Raw genomic sequence first — 23,649 nt, forward strand, 5'->3', positions numbered from 1 at the left:
ACTAGGGGTGGGCATTTGATTAAATTTTCTTAATCGATCGTCGGGAGAATTAACGATCAATTTTCGATTAATCATTAAAAAAAATGTATTAATTAAAATACATTATTTAACTTTTTATATGTAAAAAATGCAGTAAAAACGCAAAATACAGCGTTTTTCCTCGATGAGATCTTTATTACGAGAAGAACAACTCTTGTGGCAGTTAAACTGACGTTCAATGGTTAAACTTGAAGATGTACACTGCAGTGCTTTAAAGCAGAGGAGCCTGCAGCTGCAAGCCAGCGCTCTTAAACACAATTGACCCTTGTTTGTTCCAAAATAATAATAATAAAAAAAATCATGTTAAACAATAATTTTACCAAAAATATAATAATACTTAGGTCTGACAGGTTTTGTCAAAATGTAACTCAAAAACTATCCGAAAGGCACCGAGTCTAAAAAGAGGGTGAGAGAGAGATAACCTACCTAAGAATTAATTAGGCTACTTAACAAAGCCTCGTAAAATGAATTAGTAGGCCTAACTCACATACAACTTCTGCACCAGTCTACTGATTTTTGTTGAGAAATATAAGCATGTTAACATGCTCTGGGGTCAGACGTGGTCGCAGCCTGGTGACCGTCAGTCCAGCTGCCTAAAAACACCCGCTCTGAGGGGACTGATGTTGCCGGGATGCACAGGTACCTCCGCACGACTCACACTACGCAACTCAATCAGCATTTTATCGATAAAAAAAAAATAAATAACGTGACCGACGAAATTCTTAACAATCAATTATCAATTTGTCGATTAAGCATGCCCATCCTTAGAGGGAACAGTAAAAAATTACAAGTTTCCTTGCAACTGGGTGACAGAAAGAGACTAATAGACCTATGGTGCTGTTCGTACCACCTAAACAGTTGGATTATCTAAATAAAATTCTGTCTGTTTTGCTTTTCTTGGGGTTGAGGACATTTTTTCTCCATTTATGATTTCTCATCTCTAAGAAAGCTCACCAGAACCCTATCAGGAAGTATTGCCATTAGTCTATTTGTGCTGAATTTGTAAGTCATCAGCAAAAACAAAGAAAGGAGATGTTGTATTTATTTATTTATTTTTTTTTAATGGACCCCATGGGAAGCATATAAGACAATGGGGTTCAACTTAGCCTTTCTAAGTGGATAAATAGTTGAAAAAAATTGGCCTACTAACAACAGTAGCTCCACAGCTGCTCCAACAGATTTCATGTACTAACAGGTTTTTCACATTGTGTTTGAGTGACAGATGCAGACAAGCTTTCTCACAGACAACCAGTTCAATGTCTGCTCTACCATTCTCTCTCAGCACTTCACGTTTCCTTTCAATAATCTTTTTAATAATCTTGAGTTGTTTTCTTGCCCTCCATTCTTTTCTTTTACAAAACATGTTACCCCTAATCTTCTGCTGACTGGACTGGCTCAGTGAGTATAGATATTTGTGTCACCAAACAGCTTGTGAGTTGTTAGGTTATCTGAAGAGAAGAGAGTCAAGCCGTGACCCAGAGATAAGATGGGAACAATGGTATGCATGAGCAGTCATACCCTCCCTGCTCTGCGGCATGTTCTTAGCTGTAGAAATCCAACACTCAGGTTAATATGTTCGTGACCTCTGACCCGAAGAGTGAATTTAAACAAATGGAAACACTGATGAGAACTTTGTGTTTATGAATTAGATTTTAGCCCTATAATGTAAAAAAAAAAAAAAAAAAAAACAAAACCAGCTTTGTGCAGACTCTTAATTACTTGATACCCTGCATTATCAAACTGATAAGTTACACTTAAGCTCTTAAAAGTCAAAATAGGTATCTTCCTACAGGCTATATGAAATAAGACAGTGCGCAATACCAACATCGATAAGTATTGGAGCAAGTAGGGTGGCTGTGGTTCAGTGGTTACAAGTCGGTCGTCCAATAACCGGAAGGTTGGCAGGTTCGATTCCCACTCTCACCACTCAAAAACATTGGTGGAACTGACAGCTGGAGGGGTGTCAGTCCACCTCCTTGTCACGGCCGAGGTGCCCTTGAGCAAGGCACCGTACCCCCATGCTGCCCACCGCTCCAAGTTGGCATCTGTCTCCGAGTGTGTGACGTTGTGCATGTGCATGTGTGTGTCAACAGGTGCCAACCTGGATGGATTAAAATCGGAGGACAAATTTTGTGTGTACGCATGTATGCATGACCAATAAATCTGATCTTAATCTATTGTTTGCTGACCAAACTAAACAGGTCAGGGACTTTTTATATGCCTATAGTATAGCAAACAACAGAAACCAAAGGTTAAGAGACGAAACCACAAAAAGAAAAGATGAAAAAAGGCTGGACTTGGAAAAGGTTTTGGAAAGGTTTGAAAAAGTGGTGAATTTTGGCAAAAACAGAAATCTCCTGCACGGTAAAAACAAACAAACAAACAAAAAAAAAAGTTGAGATGTATAAAAGCAGACACAAATTCAAGTCAAATCTGTGGTGCTTGTGTGTTTTGAAAATGTGTTGCTGATCACAGATGCACTTAAAAGCTGGAGATTCTCCCACAACAAAAAAAATACTTCTAGAGTGACGCCTGGGATGAGCAAACAGGACGCAGGATGAGATGTAAAAAGTTCCCTGTTGAAAATCAATGTTTTCTTTACAGTATGCTGAGACCACCAGATATGTTAATAAGCCATTACCTGATGTTGATAGATGCTGTCGAATCCCCCCATCCCACTACCAAGCACATCCACCACTATCTGTCAGCAGCATATTGTAGTTAAGACAAATGGACTGATTTGGACAAAACATTGACAACTGATGTTTAAGTGCAGATATGTTTACAAATTTCAGCCAGAATTTCTGTTATTTTGTGTTGCGGGGTAACAATAAAGTGTCCCGAGCTGAGGAAATAAAACAATGAGAACTGATGGGTGATGTTAAATGGTTATTTATTGGAAAAGAACAGTAATACTATTCAACCAAAACCTAGAAGAAAAACACAATCCCAACGGAACCTGCTGAGGACAAACAAAAGCCTAACCGATTAACAGAACAACAAAACCCAAACTCAAACTGTCAACCTCCTTCCACTGAAAGAGTTACGCTTCACCTGCACAAGCTACTGCAAAAACACTCCAACAATAGCTGGCCCCACTGGCACACAGCTTGCGTCTTCCACCATCTTTTAAAAGCAGCCCAGCTGATTAGACCTAGTCACTCACAGCTGGGACAACTCACCTGCTCACCAACTCACCCTTGGGTCGTAACACCCCAACCCATAAAAAACAAAACAAACTTTGGTTTATTTTAAAAATGTTCACAGCGGGGGAAAAAAAAAAAAAAAAAAAAAAAAAACTATCACAAGGTAGTTGTGATAGTTTTCACACACAGGACAATGCATCTGCTACCACATTCTCCACTCCTTTCAGTCAGCAATCATGCAGAACTCCATGGGCTGTGACTAGGTTTAGCCAGTCCATGTTCTATTAAATACTCCACCTTAGACTTCATTAACTGCTGCTTGTCTAATGTACAGCGATAAGCGTGTTGTTTTATTGGAGAGGCATCACCCACATTAATATCATGCTCAATACATCAGTGCAAGATGGAACATCACCAAATAGTCCAGGAAATGACTCCATAAAATTAGTGCCTTGATCTGTCTGCACCACACGAGGTAAATCAAAAGTTGTAAAGAATTTAATCAATGCTTTACTCACCACAGTCGCAGTAATTTTTCGCTGGGGAATAGCCTCTGGAAACCGCGTGGTTATACACATTACAGTGAGTAAAAACTGGTACCCAGACTTAGTTCTTGGCAAAGGACCCACACAATCCACAATAACATGCTCAAAGGGTGCTCCAACCACTGGAATAGGATGCAAAGGGGCTGGAGGAATTTTCTGCTTCGGTTTGCCAGCTACCTGGCAGGTGTGGCCTGAAGATCCCCGTCTATTAAAACTGCCTTTATGAGTGAGGACAATTTCATCTGCCAGCACAGCAGCCTGGTGAAGAGTAACTGCCTTCCCTTCATTTAAATGGGTTACTATTCGCTCAGGGATGCAGTTTTTAAACTCTTCAACCAGCAGAAGTTCATGTAAAGCAGAGAAGTTGCCCACTTCACAGGCTAAACACCACCGATCAAACATGCTTTTTTTCTCTTGCAAAATCAACATGTGTCTGATGGGATAATTTTCTAAGACCACAGAAACATTGTCTATAGCAGGGGTGGGCAATTAATTTCTTCAGGGGGGCGAATGAAAAATCTGAAATGTGTTGGAGGGCCGAACCAGCAATGACTCAAATTTAATATTGACCTATGTTTTCTCATTATATTTCTTTTTATAATAAAATATTTAAATCAGATTATTTTGGTAATAAATACGAATATTTAAATATTTATAAACATGAATTGTGGTTTAGGTTCAAGTGAGAATTAATACTAATTATATCAAATTAATAGTTAATAACAGTTGCAGTTTAACATTTAGTTCATCCATCTGAGCAGTCACATCAACAGTGAAAGCAAGATCTGCCAGCCAGTCTGCCTCTGAAAGCTGAGGGATGGCATGTCCCTTCCTCACACAGAACTCCTGAATCTCCTCTCTCAGGTCCCAGAAGCTTTTCAGCACTTTCCCCAGACTCAGCCACCTGACGGCTGTGTGGTAGCTTAGGTCACGGTGGTCAGTCTCAGTTTCTTCTAAAAGTGAAACGAACTGTCTAAGATTCAGTGCCCTTAATCTAATTAAGTTAACAGTTTTAGTTACAACATCAACAACGTGATTCACTTGTAACACTGACTTGCATAACACTTCCTGATGTATATACAATGAAAAAAAGTTCATTTCTGCTCAGAGTTCTTTTCTGCCACTTTGTCCTGGATTCACTTTAATAGACCAACTTTTTTTCCTGTGAGATTTGGACACCCATCTGTTATCACGCCCACCAGTTTGTCCCATTTCAGCCCCAAGCTTTCGAGACATGCATTTACCCCAGCTAAGAGATCACTCCCCGTTGTTGTCCCTTTCATTGACCGCATGTCTGCCAGCTCCGTGATTCTGAAGTCTGCATTGATCCCGCGCATGAAGATGAGCAGCTGGGCTGTGCCCCGTATATCGCAGCTCTCATCCAAAGCCAGGGAAAAGTACTTAAAGTCATTCACGCTGTCTTTCCGTTGTAGCACCAGGTTTTTCGCGATGTCCTCAATCCTCCTCGTTACGGTGCGGCGGGAGAGGGAGACGTTCTCAAAAGCGTCTTTTTTCTCGGGACATATTAGCGCAGACGAGTCCACCAAACACTCCTTAATAAACTCTCCATCAGAGAAGCGTTTGCTCTTTCTAGCAATCTTGTGCGAAATAACAAAACTTGTCTTGACTGCAGCACCTCTGGATGGCAAACGTTTTGTAAAAAGTGTTTGTTGAGATTGCAGCTTGGCGAGCAACACAGACGCCTCAGCTGCGCGCTCTTTTTCTGAAAAGTTATTGTATTTCTCCCCGTGTTTAGTCACGTTGTGACGGTGGATATTATACTTCTTTGTAACACAGCCACTGACACACCACAAACTAAACACACAGCTTTACCTTTTACCTCTGTAAACAAATATTTCGCTGTCCATGCCTTGTTGAAAACGCGGCATTCTGAATCAACTTTTCTTTTTTTTACCGTGAGACGACATTTTGTGTGGATCAGGGATTCGGATGCTAGCCACCTGTCACTGTCACTTATGCGTGCATTCATAAACAATGTGTCAGGCCCTTTCAAAATAAAAGACAGCTGCATCGCATGCACACCAAAATCCGTTTTTATTTTTGACTGGAGGGGGCAGGGGGGGGGCGCGGGGCGGACAGGGACGGGCAAAGGGCCGTATCTGGCCCGCGGGCCGTAAAATGCCCAGGTCTGGTCTATAGGCTTCAGGTACCAACTCATAAACACGAAGAACGGCACTCTTAAGATTCTCATAGCTCAAACTATCTTCAATGGAAAGTGCAGCGCACGCTTCCTGAGCCTTACCAGTCAGCTTGCACTGTAAAAGAATAGCCCACACATCTTTTGGCCAGCGCAAAGCACTCGCAATGCGCTCAAACGCACTGAAGTAAGACTCGACTTCAGCCTCACGGAAAACAGGAACTAATGCGATGTATTTGCCTACCTCAATCGGTTGCTCAGAGTTGGACTCTGTCTGCAAGTGGACAGATTTGTCTGAAGAATTCCCTTAACCTCCCGATTGCATCTCCAACTGACGAAGTCAGATCTTAGTATCTGCTTCTAACCTTCTGAGTTCCAATCTCCCCCGGAGTTGGATGTCCCGTTCTTGCTCTCGCTCCTCTTTTTCAAGTTGGAGGCGAGCTAAACAGACTTTTATACGGGCATCGATTCGGGATGCCATGGAGGATTCCACAGAAAATGGCTCAAACTATTGGCCCTTCACCCATACGGCTGGCCTTAACACCAGGGGAAACAAAAGGCAACACCGGTGGCTCAGTGCCACTCTCACCAGAGGGTGCGGCGGTTTTAACGCCAACCTGCGAGTCAACAGGCTGTCCATCTACTGGCAAGGTAAGGGAGAGAACACCGGCATCAACCAATGCCTTCAAAATAATCCCTTTTAACTCCGCTTTACGTAGCGAGCGAGCAACAGAAATGCCATAATGCTCGGCTAGGTCATGTAAATCTCGCTTCCTTAATTTATCCAGCTGATCCACCGTAGGATCTTCTACAAACAAAGCTACCTTTGGGTTGCCATACTATAAGCTACAGTTACTCACCAAAGTAGTACAAATAACAAGAAGCCAGCTGACAGAATCCCCAGTACCTGCCTCCCCCCACCACTCACCTGTCTATCTTCTGAGGCTTGCCAGGCGCGAGGCGACTTTAAAGGCACAACTTTAGCGGCAACACAAGCCCTGAAACGCCTGCCTCCAACAGAGAGTGAATCTCCACCCAGGATTCGCCACGAAAATAACAAATCAAAATAATAAAACAGTGCCCGAAGGAAGAACTGAACACTCGGTTGAGCTGGACACTCACCTGTCCTTACTGGGAATCCCACACACGTCAGCAAACAACTCACTACACACACAGCCAATCAGCTTCTGTATATTTCCCCAGATCCCGGATGAGCCCCCAATTGTTACGGGGTAACAATAAAGTGTCCCGAGCTGAGGAAATAAAACAATGAGAACTGATGGGTGATGTTAAATGGTTATTTATTGGAAAAGAAAAGTAATACTATTCAACCAAAACCTAGAAGAAAAACACAATCCCAAAGGAACCTGCTGAGGACAAACAAAAGCCTAACCGATTAACAGAACAACAAAACCCAAACTCAAACTGTCAACCTCCTTCCACTGAAAGAGTTACGCTTCACGACAACCTGCACAAGCTACTGCAAAACCACTCCAACAATAGCTGGCCCCACTGGCACACGGGTTGCGTCTTCCACCATCTTTTAAAAGCAGCCCAGCTGATTAGACCTAGTCACTCACAGCTGGGACAACTCACCTGCTCAGCAGCACACATACACACACACACTATGTCGTAACATTTTGTTATCTGGACAAAAAAAGTGGCAGAGCGATGCTCCAGTGGAACATCTATGTCAGTGTATCCTCTCCTGATATTCTTTTGGCATCAAGGACATCTAAAGGAGTGTGATATGTTAATCTAACATTGTAAACTGACTTACACATAACTATGTACATTGTCATCAAACACACTCAATGCTCATCAGACAGCGATATCAAAATACACTTGTATGTGTCAACATTACAATGGCTCTAAGTCTTTTTTTGTTTTAAACCAGGCCTCCTAGAATAGTCATGTTGTTGGTCACGACCGTACATCCACCTCCCGCAAATACAAAGACACTCTTGCAAGCACACTTTTTACACAAAAATACACATTACATTCTATACCGGGTTTACATCAGTGGTACAGTTAATATAATGAGGAATCTATTCCCCAGTCTAAAATGTGTTACTTTTATGTCCTTTTATGTTTTTCCTTTACCACATTCATCTGGTGACCCCCAGAAAAGGTTTACAAAGCCTTTTGAGACATTTACATACATGAGTAAGTTGTGTTGTGTGTCAAATTTAATGTCTGTTTCAAATTATATCCACAAAGGGCATCTCAAATTCCAGAGTTGCAATGAATAAATGAAAACTGGACACTATGTAGCATGTTAAAATTGTTGGACTTGCAATTATAAACAGTCCTGTATCCCTAAAATTAATAGGGACTACTGATGAAACTGTTCAACAGCCGCTGAGAAGTGGAAGCAATCAAACCTCGCTACATGGCTGAAATACTTTCAGCCATGTAGCGAGTTGTATTCTTACACTGAGAGGAGCTTTGCTCAAGCCGTTTTACAGCACCAGGACTGTTAAACTGTCAAGAAGAAGAGAATCAGCTGTGTGTGAGTGTCTGTGTGCTCAATTAGCAAGCCAGTACCTTCATCCAGACACAACTCTGAAAACAAAAAGAGGCCAGGATATTAGGGGAGTATATCTGTGTGCGTGTATGTGTGTGTTTGGGGACAAACAGATCTTTGTTCTTGTTGGCAGTGTTGTCCAGGCAGTTCGCAGAACAGCTAAAAAAAAGCTGAAGTACCCCACAAAACAGCACAGTAATACTGGTCGCAGGACGTGCACACAGTCATTAGGCTTCACCTCCCTCTGTCTTCAGTTTTAGGAAATTAACCTCTGGGCTTCTCTTCACAAACACTCGCTAACTAAGCAGTTCAACTGCTGAAGATGTACAACGTGTAAACACAAAGACCGGTTTAGATAGCGTAGAGGTACTTACTCGTAAGAGCATAGTTGGGGTTCTCCAGCTCCATGCGCTGCAGCTGAGCTCCCAGGTAGACCTACAGGTGAATCAGAGGAGGTGATGTCATTATAACACATTATTGCTGAATGAAGACAAGACGCAGGCTCCTTAAAAGTTAGCGTGGTGTTTTAACTGGTTCAAGGACACATTAACTGCCCACAGACAAATAAGATTAAGATTAAGATAAGATTAAGATCCGACTTATTGGTCATGCATACATGCATACACACGAAATTTGTCCTCCGCTTTTAACCCATCCGGGTTGGCACCTGTTGACACACACACATTCTCCTTGATATAATGTTTGCATTTTCTCTGTGCTCAAGGGCCTGGTTACATGGAAACCTTTTTCACTATAACCGATATTTTTGCTTATTGTTTGTCTGTCGCGGCCATATGGAGCCGGCGTTCTGGGTACCCCAAAACGATATTTTTGGAGAATGGGTTCCAGAGTGGGAAGATCTAGGAATGCCGCCGTTCGCGTTTTCATTGTTACAGGCAGAACGGATTTGTTTACATCTGCGTCACAGCCACATGACCAACGCCAGTGACCAGAACAAAAAACGGCGTCGTGCGCAACATCCATTCAAAATCCGGAAGAAGAAGACAACACAACAAGGACAGACAGCGATCATCATGAACCCCACAACATTGATAGCAGCACTGCTGCAGACACTGCTAACTACAGCGGCGTTCACGTGAGCTTCGCGTTGGTAGAAGTAGGGGCGTACACGCATGCGCATTGCTTCTTCTATTGTTCTGGTGTAACCGGTGGGGGTGGCTTACAGCGCACATAGAGGTGTGGCGTGTGTACTGCATCGTTTTCAGAAAGCGTGGCGTTGCCATGAGGACCTGATATTTTTACAGAAGCTTTCCTGTGTGGTCGCAATAATTTTCGTACTCGGTTTAAAAAGAAAAAACCTTGTTTCATTTTCGTGTAGCTGTAGCCTTAGAGAGAGGCAGAGCTGTGTCATGACAGAGTAGTATGTATAAAAGAAGGCCACCACAGTGACCACAGCACAGATCAGAGGAGAGTGAGCTGTGGCTGCTCAGGCACAAGTATGAAGCAGCTCTTTCCCAGAGTGACACCAAGGTTGACAGAAACAGGCCATCTCTCTCTGATTAGGACTGTAGTCTAGACTGTACTTCAGCTGTACAGACTATGTTTGTTTATAATAGCTGTAACTAATTTCATGCAAGTTTCTAGGTTGAGCATACTAGTTTTCCTTAAAACTTATTTTTAATTTCAGGTTTCATTATGCTCATTATCTTTTGTTACTATCTTCTGGCTATGTTAGGTTGGTCTTGATTCTCCTGTAGTACTTGTTTTTTTTGTAAAGTTTCTGTGCATTTGTCTTAGTGCCATGTTTCTAGATAGCATCACTGCCTGTTTTATACTGCAAGAGTGTGTTCCCATGGGATTTTGTTTGTTTACCTTGATGTCGATGCCTCGGGCTGAGGAGGTGTTGTTGAAGAACCTGGAGGGAATCTTGGCGGACAGGTCAGGCTCTTCTCGACCAAAACCCAAATTTAAGAGAATTTCCTCAGGGTCTTCCTCATACAGGTCCAGTAACTCTGAAACACTGTGAAGAGACACACATCAGGCAGTTGTAACCAAAGTTAGTTCGTCAGTGATCTGTTGAATTAGTCTGCTGGTTAGTTTAGCCAGTACATGGTAGTTGATGTATTGCAATTAGCTAGCTGTAAGTCCACTGAGGTGTATCCACAAAGTAACCTTCCCGACATATCATGTATTGCTGCAGCTGGGCTTGTTAGAGATTTTTTTATTTTAGCTATTGCAATTGGAAATGCAGGAGTTAACGTGGTAAACTCATTATTCTGATAATCAAAGTCGCCCCCAATGTAGTTGCAAGAGCTCTCTTAAAATTTGATTTACTTTGTTTAGCTATGGATTATTTTCCAAACAACTTTGTGGTGGTTTGTAGAGCTGCCAGTAACTTTTATGGGAAAAAAAACTGTGAAGTTAAGGAAGAAGGAAATAAAAAAAAATCTAACAGAAATTACAAGCACTGATTGAAATTAAATTAATTCTAGTGACCACAGATTCCCAGAGGGACTTTATGATGTGAAAACCTGGGTTTGCATCCAGCATATTTTTTATTAACTTCATTTTTTCTCAGGACCAGAGGTGCTTTTGAGATCTTATACAGTCTAACTGAGTCACTGCTGTAGCAGTAAATCATTTACATGTTTGAGCAAAAATTGCTCAATTATGTTCTTGTTCTTTGAGGTAAATTGACTGTTTTTCAACCTGAAAAATACATCAGTTTGCAAAACAAAATAAAAAAAAATAAACTGTCACACTGACCTTCAAACCTTTTTCCAACCACTGAACAACAGGATGGATTAGTTAGCAATGATGTACCATCCATAGTCCATCATGATTTATTACACAGACTGCCCCATTCATCATCAACTGGTGGCACCAACATGGCCCCAAAAAAACTGAATGCAATTCAATCAACAAATATTAGAATATTTGTTGACCGATTAAATAATCAACGCCCATTCAAATATTTTCAAAAAAAGGTAAGGTTTCTTGGCCTCCTGGAAAATAATAATTTAAATGTATATAAACTTAATTTCCTCTTTTGGTCAGTAAAATAGTATACAATTTAGATAAATGGATATATCTACCAATAATCCTGATTGGCCAAATGAATCAAGGTAAAATGATTATATAGTAATGTGCCCTGCAGTTCTGATTCACTCCAGTACCTTAAAGTTTCTTCTAAACAATTCACATTGAATGAAAGATGTTACAGACAAAAATAACATTTGACTATAAGCAGAGTTGTGTTTGACTCCCTTAAGAGTAACGTAGTCCCACTAAAATCTTTATAAAAAAAATTTAATTTTTTTTTTAAAAAGTTTATATTTCACTGGTTTGAAAATCCCCACTAATTTGAAACAGTCTCACAACATATTTTCATTATTTCTTAATTGCTTTACTGATAAACCCATTTATTCCTAATTTGTTGCCATTACATAGATAGATTAGACAGATAGATATGCCTCTCAGACTTTGTGTTAACATATAAATTCATTTCATTTTTAGTCTGTGTCTTTAAATGTTGACTTTGTTTCTACAAGATCTTATCTTATGAAACATAAAATGGCTTTAACTGAGCTCAGTCATACAGATAAGGTTTTGAATGTTGAGCTGCATAAATCTCACAGCAAATGAGAATCAAACTGTGCATCACATAATGCAGAGCTTTGTCCAGAATTGGGCCAAAGTGTCCACCAGCTGTACACCAGAAAAACAAACCTGAGTTATCAAAAGGTACATTATAGATCTGTTATAGAGGAGGTTAGGGAACAACCCATTGCGTCTCCCCTTTCTCCACTTGACATCACTGCTTTTCATCCTGTTAAAACTTCAGCACATCTTATTTAAGAGTAACGGGATGAACTGACCTGGACACAGTGCTGCTCTTTCCTGATCCAGTAGAGTTCATACTTCTCCCCTTCTCTTTATACTGACTCCTCTTTTGATCCGCTGCAAGTCCAAAACTGCATACAACACACAAGAACACAAAGAAGCATAAGCATAACTGAAAATGGTGGTGTGGGAGAACAGCTGTGGTATCAACCAGCCTCTTTTTTTATTTAGTGAATATTAAGCATAAAATAACATAGAACTCACCAAGATTCAGTTTTATTGTTAGTGGAATGAAGATGATTGGCTGCAGAGACAAAAATAAAACGTCAGTTACAGCAACACTGTTAATTAGTGTGACATTTAGATTCAGCTTTAAAAAATAATCTCCAAAACAATATTTCAAATTAATAAAATCGTATTGCCAGTTCTAGTAATTTTCTAGATCAAAGACTGAAGTAACTAGCCTAGCAAGCCAGACCCGTACAGCAAAAAGCTGTACAGGGGTGTAGTGACGCTGGATAGCAGTGTGGGCGGGATAAACAGTTGTCTGTTAAGTTGCCTCTGCACTTAACGCCACGCAATAGGATGGCGCAACAACCAATCAGAGCGTCGTCCCACCGACGGAGCAAGCTGGTAAATTTAACTTTTACCGTACCCGGTGAGCAAAACTCCGAAAACGTCCTTTTTTTCAATAAAAACTTAAGTGCAGTTGTCTGTTCGTCTCGCAAAGAAAATGTATATTTAAATCTTCTAGAGTCGCTGCCAAAGCCAACTCGAAAGACTGTTCGCTGGACGCAGCCATTGTTTACCTCTCTCTGGAACTGCACACTGAAACGTCGCACCTCTGTCGTCACTAGGTAGCCCGGCCTCCGACCCCGCTCCTCACGATTTGATTGGCCCGATTAAGTTTCGATTTTCAGGCTCGCAAAACGACCACAACTGAGTGTAGACACAATGGCTGTGGTGTAGACTAGCCCGGGAGCAAATTCAATTTGCGGTCGCTAGGGGCGTCTAGATTTCTAGGCTATGAACTAACTTCTCCTAAACATCTTTAGTATTTGGCCCTGCAGTGAGACAGTTAGCCTAGTCTGTAAAAATTGAAATTGGAAGTCTTGTTACTAATATTTATTCAAAACAAAAATAGAAAAAATAAATAAATAAATAAATGAAGGCCAAAGATTATTTCAAGCAAAAAAAAATTCAAATAATGAGCTTGGAGGGTGTCGTCTTTTCCAGCATTCCCAAAACTAAAAACACCAAATAGCCGTGGCAAATTAATTCTAAAGTGAATCTATGTGTATGATGTAAATTGCAGTTGTTAGCATGTCTGGCAGGGTTGCCAAACATTCTAAAGTTTTCCATACTGAATTGACAGAGGATGCAATCTTTTTCTTACCTTTGAAAATAAATTCAGTGCCAATCTGTCCATCTTATTGTGGCCACGATGCAACTCTAATGGTCAGCTACATAGCTAACTAGCTTACTCATTGTATTTATTAAAAAAGGAAAAAACTTTATAGTCATAATCTTTAGATAAAGGGTTAAAAGTCTTTCAGACTTTCCATAAACTAAATGAGAAAAATTTAACTTCCAGATTTTTTTTTCAATGTAAGCTACAGCCATTAGCATGTCTGTCTGTCCTTTATCAACAAGTACCAAAAAGAACAGAGATTTTCAGTTTTTATGGATGCAAATTTAGCTGTAAAAAAAACTTGCAGTGTTATATATCTTTTTAAAGAAGATGTCGCATATTAGGTTCCTTTCTTAGGTTTGACAAATAAACTAAAAAAAAAAAAAAAAAAAAAACTGACGAATCAATAAGGCACTTGTTAGCCTGTCAGCTAACAATCTTTCAACAGTTGCCACCTATAATACATATTTTAAACTTTGTGGGAATAGATGTTAGGTTAATAGAAATGATATTTTTGGGACCATAATTTACAATAATACTAGGACCAGAATTTAAAAAAGTCGCATGTAGGCCGTAAGGTGAACCTCGAAAACTCCTTCAGAACACCAGGCATGTTCCACGCTCTCCGTACCAAACATGCTTCAGCTCATAAAAAGATTGAGTTATGTTGAGGTTTAAAAAAAAGTTTCGCCGCTCAGAACACAGTACTTTTTTAGTTTGCAACGTTTAAAGCTGCAGTCTGCAACTCTTTTTCAAGCATAATGCCTGGAACTGTCCGGGGATTCTGAAAGTAGTACATTAAATACCCCAATACAAAAAAAAAAATGAGTTCTCTAGGTCCCCTATATGTCCCGCTAGGTCCCTCCAAAGCCAGCAGGTTTGTTTACAAAATTGCAGACCGGACCGGTAAAAGGTAACCAATCAGGTTACGAGCTGGGCTCTGTTGCCTGTCAATCACCGATTGTGCACGCGCGATACAAGGTAGGCTCGTCCCCACGCTTATTTATCTGGACTATTGAACTTCATTACGGGCTAGTCTACTTACTGTGTCTTCCATGATCGCAAATGACAGGTGAGTTGATGAATGAGGAGTCGTGTAAGCGCATCTGGCGTGCACGTCTACGTGCACGAGTTCTCATGTGTTTTGATGGGGCGGGACAGGAAGTTGAATAACTTTTTATTTTTCGGTTAAAAAATAAGCATTTCTTGCATTTTGCGACTACGGAGGTCACCGTTTTCAACTTCAAGCGTTCTGATAGATCATGTAAACTCTTAAAATGCCAAAAAGTAGGACTTTACGTATGACAACAACAAATCCTGCAGACTGCAGCTTTAAAGGAATAACTAGTGCCTGGCAAGGCGTATGTACATATTCGGCAGGCGTAATAACAGTTTGGCTCGCGAGAGGTGCCACGGTTGAGACGTCATCAGAATGGACGAATCGGATAGCTGGTATGTCAGCTGAGCTGGTAAACAGAAACAGCACCGCAGTAGCAGCGCGATCATCCAGCAGTACCGAAGAAGACGAAATTTCGACCGAAAGATTTGTTACATGCACATATCTTCTGTTAAGCATGAGGAAACACAGAATTTCACCTGCACAAGGTGGAATGGAAGGAATCAGAAGGAACAAATAAAGAAGCACTTGCTGAGTTCTTATACGATGCGTGGCCACATGCTGATCTTACAGCAGTGGGAAGAAACCTCAGCTCGTACATAGCACATCAATCCCAATGTCACTGTGTGACTGTACTGGAAGGTGTGCAGTCTGTTCATGCTGTGGAAGACCTGCAGTGTGACCACGAAGAATGTGACACTGGTGTTTTTGCATGCACAACATGCTGCACAGGAACATAAGACTGTCATTATTAAGAGCCCTGACACTGATGTAGCAGTCATTGCTGTGAGTCTGCAGAAAGATTTACCATGCAGCTTGTACTTTTTCACAGGGACGGGCAACAGAACACGCATAATGGACATTACCAAGGTGTCATCAGCTCTCGGAGCCAGTGTGTGTTCAGCCTTGATTGGGATCCATACATTCACTGGGTGTGACACCACAAGGCAAAAAGAAGACATTTCCTGTGGCATGCGAGAAAGATGTCTACCTGAAGGCTTTCAGAAATCTGGGGACTGAATTTAACTTGGACCACTCTACATTTGCATTACTTTGCAAATATGTATGCCATTTGTACGATCAGCCAACTGCAGAAAACATCAATGAGGCTAGGTACAAAGCTTTCTGTATGGCATCATCAGCATTGCCAGAATTACCTATCCCCCCCAACAAGTGATGCCCAACAAGTGATGCACTGCAAAAGGGCAAATTATCAGGCTAAAATAATGAGGTCATGTGTAAAGCAAAAGATTGGCGCTCCATCTCCCACTGGACATGGTTGGCATCTGGAAGATGGAAATCTTCAAGTGACATGGATGACAAGAAATCCAGCACTGACAGTGAGGAACAGTGTGTGTGTGCTTTTTTTTTTTTTTTTTTTACACTTCTATTCTATTCCATTTGTATCATTACTTTTATTATGGTTATGTATATATGTATATAAGTTTATGCAGGTTGATGTAAATGCCAGTTGATGTGTATGCCCTACTTGTTTTGACTTTTTTATGTGTTGCATAGTTATTAGTGAATAAATCAATAAATGAATACCTGAATGGTCCTTATCATTGATAATTAGAATTATTTCCATTCATTAATAAAAAATTACAACATGAAAAGGTAACCTTATCATCCACTTGCACAATAGTTGTTTGTACTATAAATAAAGCACTGTTTGGAATTAATTTAGCCCACGTTACAAACACGTGGGTGGTTATCAATAATTATTGGAATTCCATTAATTGATCAAAATGACAACATGAAAGGTCACTTGCATAATAACATATCTGTGATATGTTCAGAGAATATAAACCCAGCAGAGCTCTTAGATCCAAGGACTCAGGTCAGCTGGTCCAGTCCAGAGTCCAGACTAAACATGGAGAAGCAGCATTTAGCTGTTATGCTGCAAACAAGTGGAACAAACTGCCACTGGAGATTAAACTTTCACCAAATGTAGACATTTTTAAATCCAGGTTAAAGACATTTCTTTTCTCATGTGTCTATGCATGAAATATCTTTTAACTTATCTAGACTGTTGCCTGTTTTTAAATTCATTAAAATGATTTTATTTGTTTCTCTTTATATTCTTTTATGTATTTTTAATGCTTCTTGCACTCCCTGCTGCAATGCTTTAATTTTATGTAAAGCACTTTGAACTGTTTGTACATGAAATGTGCTATACAAATAAATTTGATTTGATTTGATAATTGTGCTTCGTGCTGTAAATAAAGCACTATTTAGAATTTATTTGGCTCAATTCAGAAATACATGAATGAGCATTATCGTTGATAATTATTATTTTATGTTCACTTTAAAATGATATTTTGCGAGATTCCTTTCTGTAGGTTAGATTTGACAGCACCAGGCAGGTTGTCATTTTTCCAGTTTGTTGTCGTAAATCGGCAACGTGATTGGTCTAGCGCGGAATCGTCATTCAGCCGAGGAAAATATTTCTTCAGAAAACGTCTCGGTTTAAAAAAAGTACAGGATTCTGTGACGCGTAACCTTTTTTACAAGTGCAAAATAACTTGGTCATTTTTATCAGCTAACGGGCATGTACTTCGGAGAGCACGGAGCGAGCCTAAACGAAAACGGGGTTCACCTTACGGCCTAATGGATATATTTCCATACACACACACACATATGCACAGCTAAGGCTAATCATTCAGAAAATACAACATCTCTGTGGGCGGCAACCGCCATTCCGACATCCCACCAATCTGACATCCAGCTATTCCGACATCCCATCATTCCGACATCCCGCTATTCAGACATGCAAACGTCCCACCATTCCAACAAGGCTTTCCATATAAGGAAATGTGCGTTACTCAACAGATAACAGTCCCTTCTTTCTGTTCATGCATTTTGCATGTTTTAAGACATGTGTACAGATGTGATACAGTCTTTAAAAGCGTAATTACATTTCATATAACTCAGGTATAACGCACATAATATGCACTCCAAAAGCAAATTAATGATATTCAAATAGTTTATTACACAAAAAGGAGCAACAAACATAGACGAACACTGTTCACTTATCGATTTAAAACTAATAAAAAAAACAATTTAAAATACCTTTTGGGTAGCCTAATATATGAAAATGGTTTTATTTGCAGCACAAGGACGTCCGACACAGTTAAGCTGTCACTGATATCTGTTATTGCAATAATTAATGTTGCATATGATGCCAGAGTGCAAAAGACGCATGTGCTCTGGCTGTGACTGGTCACTGACACTGTATTTCTGCTTAATCTAACATGTTTCAGACTCGGCTGATTTACATTAATACCTGTATTTTGACATTTGAAATTTCAGGGGATTTTGATAATAGATTAATAAAGTTTGCGAGGTTGTAGAGTTCCTCTAAAAAATAGGCTTTGATAGGCTATTAAAGGAATTGTCGGAAAGGCGGGATGTTTAAAAAATAAATAAATAAATAAAAAAATAAAATAAAATATACCGCCATTCCCATTATAGGAGGAAAAAAATTGTCGGAATGACGGGACGTTTCATAGAAAATTAAGTGTCGCCATTCCGACAATTTCAGGCCCAATGTCGGACTGGTGGGATGTCGGAATGGCGGCATTTAACCAAACTCTGTTTAGTCCTTTAATTAGGTATATTCCTGCATCTAACAATACTAAAACTGTTTTATATTTTCCAAACACTTTAGTTGGTCGTAATCCTTTAAATATTTTCATTTTTATTCACCTGTTAACTGTCTTTGGGCTGATAACTACGTTACCTCCATATTTATCTACCATATTATCAAACAAGGTGAATAGCAATAGATAGACAAGCAGAAAAGAGTATATATGCTGTTAATGGTGGCTAATTCATACTAAGTTACTAATTCTAAGTTTACATATGTGTATATACAAATAAAATATTAAAAAAAGCTGTTAAATGACATGAGATGGCATCTAGTTTTCTAATAGGTCACACAAGGCTTTCACTCAGCTTTAGGAGCTAACCCTACCTTAAGTAGATAAAATGGGCAAGGGCAAGTTTTATCATTCCCTAAACAACAGCTGTCAACTAAACAGACACTGCTTTCATCTACTTCAGTCTAAAATCAAGAACCAGTAGTTGTACATATAACTAGGAATTTTGATAGTTATATTTACCGCTATTCTATGCCGCTGACATTATAATGGACTGAGGCCAACTTTCAAACTGTTATAGAACTAAAAGTCATCACCAGATGGAGGTGTGACTGCTAGTTTCTTTTCCATTTAAAAAGAACCCGTTGAGACATGTCACTCTGCCACCATCCCCGACTGTGCGTCTCTCTCGTTTCCACTGAATTATTTTTTTTGGATCCATAATGTTTTCTTCTCTAACAGACAGCTGGATTAAAGATGCAAAAGATGACATCAGCTAAGCTCCATTTAGTAATTCACTGATTCACTTCCATCTTATTCATTCTGAGCTCACTCATGAATCCCTTAATCTTTTTCTATCTTGTCCTGGGGATGGTTTACGTCATCATGGCCAATTAGGATCTGTTCATTGATCACATCTCATAAGTCTTTGCAACTAAAAGATCACCAACAAACAAGGTGCATTCTAACAAACATGATCTGGAACCTAAAAGACTCGAGGCTTCATTTAAAAGTAAGTTTTTTTTTTTTTTTTAAACCTTAGTCTTTTCTGCTTCCACTATAGTCTAGGCAACAGGATAGATTAGGCAAATTAAGCAGTCTGAAGAGTGATGCTCCTCCCTAACAGTGTTGGGACTGCTGTGCTGGTCAAAAAGCAGCCTACGAAGAAGTCTAATCCGGAAGTGCACTTCAGCTGTGTTAATACAAAATCATGTTACATGCTTCTACAGAATATGAGGGCTTTTATTTGTGCTTTAGAAATTAAGCGCTATGAAATAGTCTGGGATTAATATTTTCTTGTTGACATTCAATGCTCTCTTGTAACAATAAGAGCTCCTATTCCTTTGTCATTCTGAAGCTCACTCGATCAAACAGCTCCTGGTAAGTCCGTTTCTTCCCAGCTAACTGAAGCTGCTTAAATATAAGTAACAACTATTCCTGCGGTTCAACTTAAGGTAAATAGATATAAAAGCTATCATGGATGTTAAAGCTGAGAGTACCAAGAGAGAACTCAACCACTGAGAAACATTTAGTACACAAGCCCCACCATGAAATCTCAGGTTAATTTCAAAAGTACTATCTCCCTACCAGGACTGTTCCTGTGATGGAACTGGAGAGGGCTGAGGAAAGAACCCCCTTAAAGAACCTGGTTCCTGTGGGGGAAATGTAGCTACAATCAAACGGCACCTTTTCTTCACCTTTTTGTGTATAATATAGTTCAACTTGGTACATTTCTTCCATGATTCGCTTTCCACAAGTAGTATCCCCTTGACATGGGTGGAATCAGCTGTTTGTGTGTATGTGAAGCTGTGGCTATACAGAAACGGGACATAACTTCACTGGGTGTGTGTTTATTACATTACACCGATTTAGCAGATGCTTTAATCCAAAGCGACTTCAAACTAAGCACTATGCTAATGAGTAGAATACAGTCGTTATTAGTAGTAGCTACAAAGACAAAGAAAAAAAGGGGCACAGATAAAAACATGAACATTGCTATTATGTAGCTCGCAACTTAGCTTTTAAACTACATTAGAGTGCAACAAAATAAAGTGAACACTTTACAGATTTGATGTGAAGCACAAGAAAGCTTTATAACAGAGCTTGTTTGCCGTTTAATGTGTGTGCCGATTAATAATGGAACAAAAGGGTAGCTGTTGCAGATTACTTTGTTTGTAGAAAAGTAAAACAAAAGAAATCCATCCAACAACAATTTTCAGATCAAATCTACATAAAGTCAAACCATCATAATTAGCATCAATTCAATCCCTGGATTCACCAGCTTAATTCTGATGATGCATACAAACAGCCACAAGCAGTTTCAAAGCAGTTTCATCAGGTCATTACAGGCTATTGTTAACTCAGAAACATTAATGCCTTCTTGCAATCACCACTACTACTGATGCATTCACAGCAGAACGCAAAGTGATAAAAGCACACTTTTAGCACTGCTTGTAGAGGAGGGTCAGTCATCCATGCAGTGCATGCCCACACCTATATAGCTTTTCCTTCATGGAGAAACAAGTCTGAGGAATGAAGATGAAGCCCAGTACCACAAGATTTCTATTGATTTTACTGACATTGTTTACACACATGACCTTAACTCACATGCACAGGGCTCAATGTTCCATCATTCTGTATCAACATACTGATTGCAAACAGAGCACTTTTTCTTTTTTTAATCAAGCTACTATGATACTCACATGCCACACTCTTCCACAAATATTTTGTTGCACCAGAAAGTACTTGGACACATGGACTATTTTAGATAACAAATGTAAATATGGCCAAAGCGCACTTGTCAAGCAAAATATTTCCCAAAAAAATTCCTTTGGTTAACAGTGTATAACAATAAGTATTTACATATTTTGAAATTAAGACAAACTAAATACTACAGAGCACAGTCACAGTGCTTAAGTATTTGGTTTCTATGTTTCAGTAGCAGTTTTTAAACAAACAATCAATGTAGGCTAAATTTGGACTCGTTCAAAAGCGGCACATTTCTTAAAACTGCAGTTTTTCTATGCATGCTCTTTAGAAAATATCATTCCAGTTATAATTAAAAGTATAAAAGTTATTATTATTATTATTAAAGTTTTAAGATATCTTCACACGGAGTTTGCTACTGCTAGTTTTGTGCGACATGGCAGAATATTTATCAGATTTTGATGACGTGGACGATGACCTTGAGTATGACGGAGTGAATGAGCTGTGCTGCCGCAGCACACGTCGATGACGTCATCCCACCAGACGAGTGTGTAGAAAGCCGCCCGATAGCCCCCAATAACAACAACACAGCAGCTCTGAGCTAACAGTGCAATAGTATGCGTTTATTCATTCATTCGTCTTAAAGTATTGGTAAAATAAAGACTTATTTAGAGGCTGTATTGTCTATGCCCTGTTTACTCCCGTTATATGGATATTCACGGATCTCGAGTGATCTAAATAGCGTCCAAAGGACGCCGACTTTCACCCAACTGTTCAGTGAGTAGATGAACAGAAATAAGGTCCAGGTTTAAAAAAGAAAAAGAAAAAAAAGACGAACTTCCCCTTTAAACCCAATATTTGGAAAATAACTCTCAATGTTAAACCAGAGCATTTCAGACAAGATGAGCGAGGTTAATGTCATGTCCTCATCAATTGTACAATTCCTATTTTTTAAAACAGTTAGCTTTCACACCCTGAGCCCATGTATGCTTGACCTGTATGTGAGTTTGAACCTTCCAGGTGGACCTGGGAACATCTGTCATACTATGAATGGGTATGAAGCAGAGCATTAACATAACTCTCAGATCAAATGAACTTAGGTGTGGTTTAGAGAAGCAAGTGAATTAACCAGTTCACTGTGCCAAAAGCCTACTGCTAGGACCACGTGTTTTTTATAAAACTGAAGAAAACAGTCACACCTTTGACAAGAAAAATAAACTCATGTCGAACTCATGGCACACAAAGTTGGTCTGAAGAACTGAAGCCCATTTTTTAACTACATAAAAAACAAAAAATGATCATGTCATTTTTCTGTTCACAAACAGTTTTTCAAAAACTTGACAACTGAATGGGGTTACAGATTTGAGCTAGGGGTTTCTCAGCAACTGAATTTTTAAAGTTTAGGAAGCAGCTCTACCGATATCAACCTTAACATCTGACTAGCAGTAGAGTTTTTTTCTCTTCTTTAAGGCAATTCAATCAGAATTAGATTACAGAATTACTGGAAACTGTTAACAATGACCAGAAATTGCTAATCTTATTTGTACTATGAGTTTTTTTTCTGAACTGACCTTCGGCTCCCAGTGAAAGGTCATCTTCAAAGCTGCAGCCGTTCCTCACTGCTCCTGTTCACACGCACAGAAACACAAAGAGTATACACAAAGTAGTACAGCTGTGAAATCTCTTCAGAAACATATAAACACTCAACTCAACAAACATCCAACTTTAAAACAAGTTGTGATGACGGATTTTGACAACGTCCTAAAAAAATGGAGACAGTGTCAAAATCCAAACAGTTCAGGGTCCTCTCAATATAATAATCAACAAACACAGAAAACGTGGATTACCTTTGCTGGGAGAAGGAATCTGATCATCTAGAGAGGCTCCAAGGGGAGTCCTGGACAAGAGACATAAAAAAAAACGAGTGAGAGTTAAATATTAACTTAAAACATAAACTGACCTTTAAATTCATATATAAATTTATAGATATAAAAGCATCCCGTCAGTGAAGTCAGTTCAAATATTAGTGAAAAGAATACAGGAAAAAAAACAATAAAGCTGCATAATAGCATTTCAACACTACACACCATATACAGATGCAATCAAGCTTTAATGATTGCCACAATGTGTCAAGCTTTATCACTGCTCTTTTGGTAGCCAATTAGTGTACTTAAACAGAATAGACAGCTTTTCTTTTGCACTTGATGACTATTAATTAGTAAAAAGCTACATCAGGCCAACTAAAAACCTGATCTGACTAATTCCTGATAAACTAAGTCTTCTAACCAACTAGTTCTGAATAAGAAACACCCAGTCCCACTAAATCCCGTTTGTGAAATTCTCATTATCTCATGTCAAGTGCTGAACAGGTGACAATATCACAACAGTTAGGTTGAGGCTATCCAATCTTAATGCTAGAAAAATAAGAAGCTCGTCTAACCAAAGCAAAAAAACATTAAATAAATAAGAATAGGACTGAGTATAGCAGGTTACATCCTAGATTGGCTTAAGTTAACTGAACCTGGCTAACTGGTTGTCAGGGTAAGGCTAACAGTGGGCGTATTACCTGTTAAGGCTAACCAGCTGCCAGGCTA

General features: G+C 39.5%; 1 protein-coding gene across 1 annotated transcript in view; it reads right to left on the reverse strand.

Annotated features, from left to right (window-relative positions):
• Window positions 1-23,649, reverse strand: part of itprid2 (ITPR interacting domain containing 2) — a 59,087-nt gene that overhangs the window by 15,711 nt on the left and 19,727 nt on the right. Inside the window, exons 5-10 of the mRNA XM_075479180.1 lie at window positions 22,903-22,952; window positions 22,627-22,680; window positions 12,484-12,523; window positions 12,255-12,350; window positions 10,249-10,396; window positions 8,790-8,850 (exon numbers count right to left, since the gene is read on the reverse strand). Of these exons, the coding sequence (XP_075335295.1) occupies window positions 8,790-8,850; window positions 10,249-10,396; window positions 12,255-12,350; window positions 12,484-12,523; window positions 22,627-22,680; window positions 22,903-22,952 (449 nt within the window). The remainder of the gene's footprint in view (window positions 1-8,789; window positions 8,851-10,248; window positions 10,397-12,254; window positions 12,351-12,483; window positions 12,524-22,626; window positions 22,681-22,902; window positions 22,953-23,649) is intronic.

Source organism: Odontesthes bonariensis, chromosome 12, assembly GCF_027942865.1.
Source record: "Odontesthes bonariensis isolate fOdoBon6 chromosome 12, fOdoBon6.hap1, whole genome shotgun sequence".
Classification (NCBI taxonomy): domain Eukaryota; kingdom Metazoa; phylum Chordata; class Actinopteri; order Atheriniformes; family Atherinopsidae; genus Odontesthes; species Odontesthes bonariensis.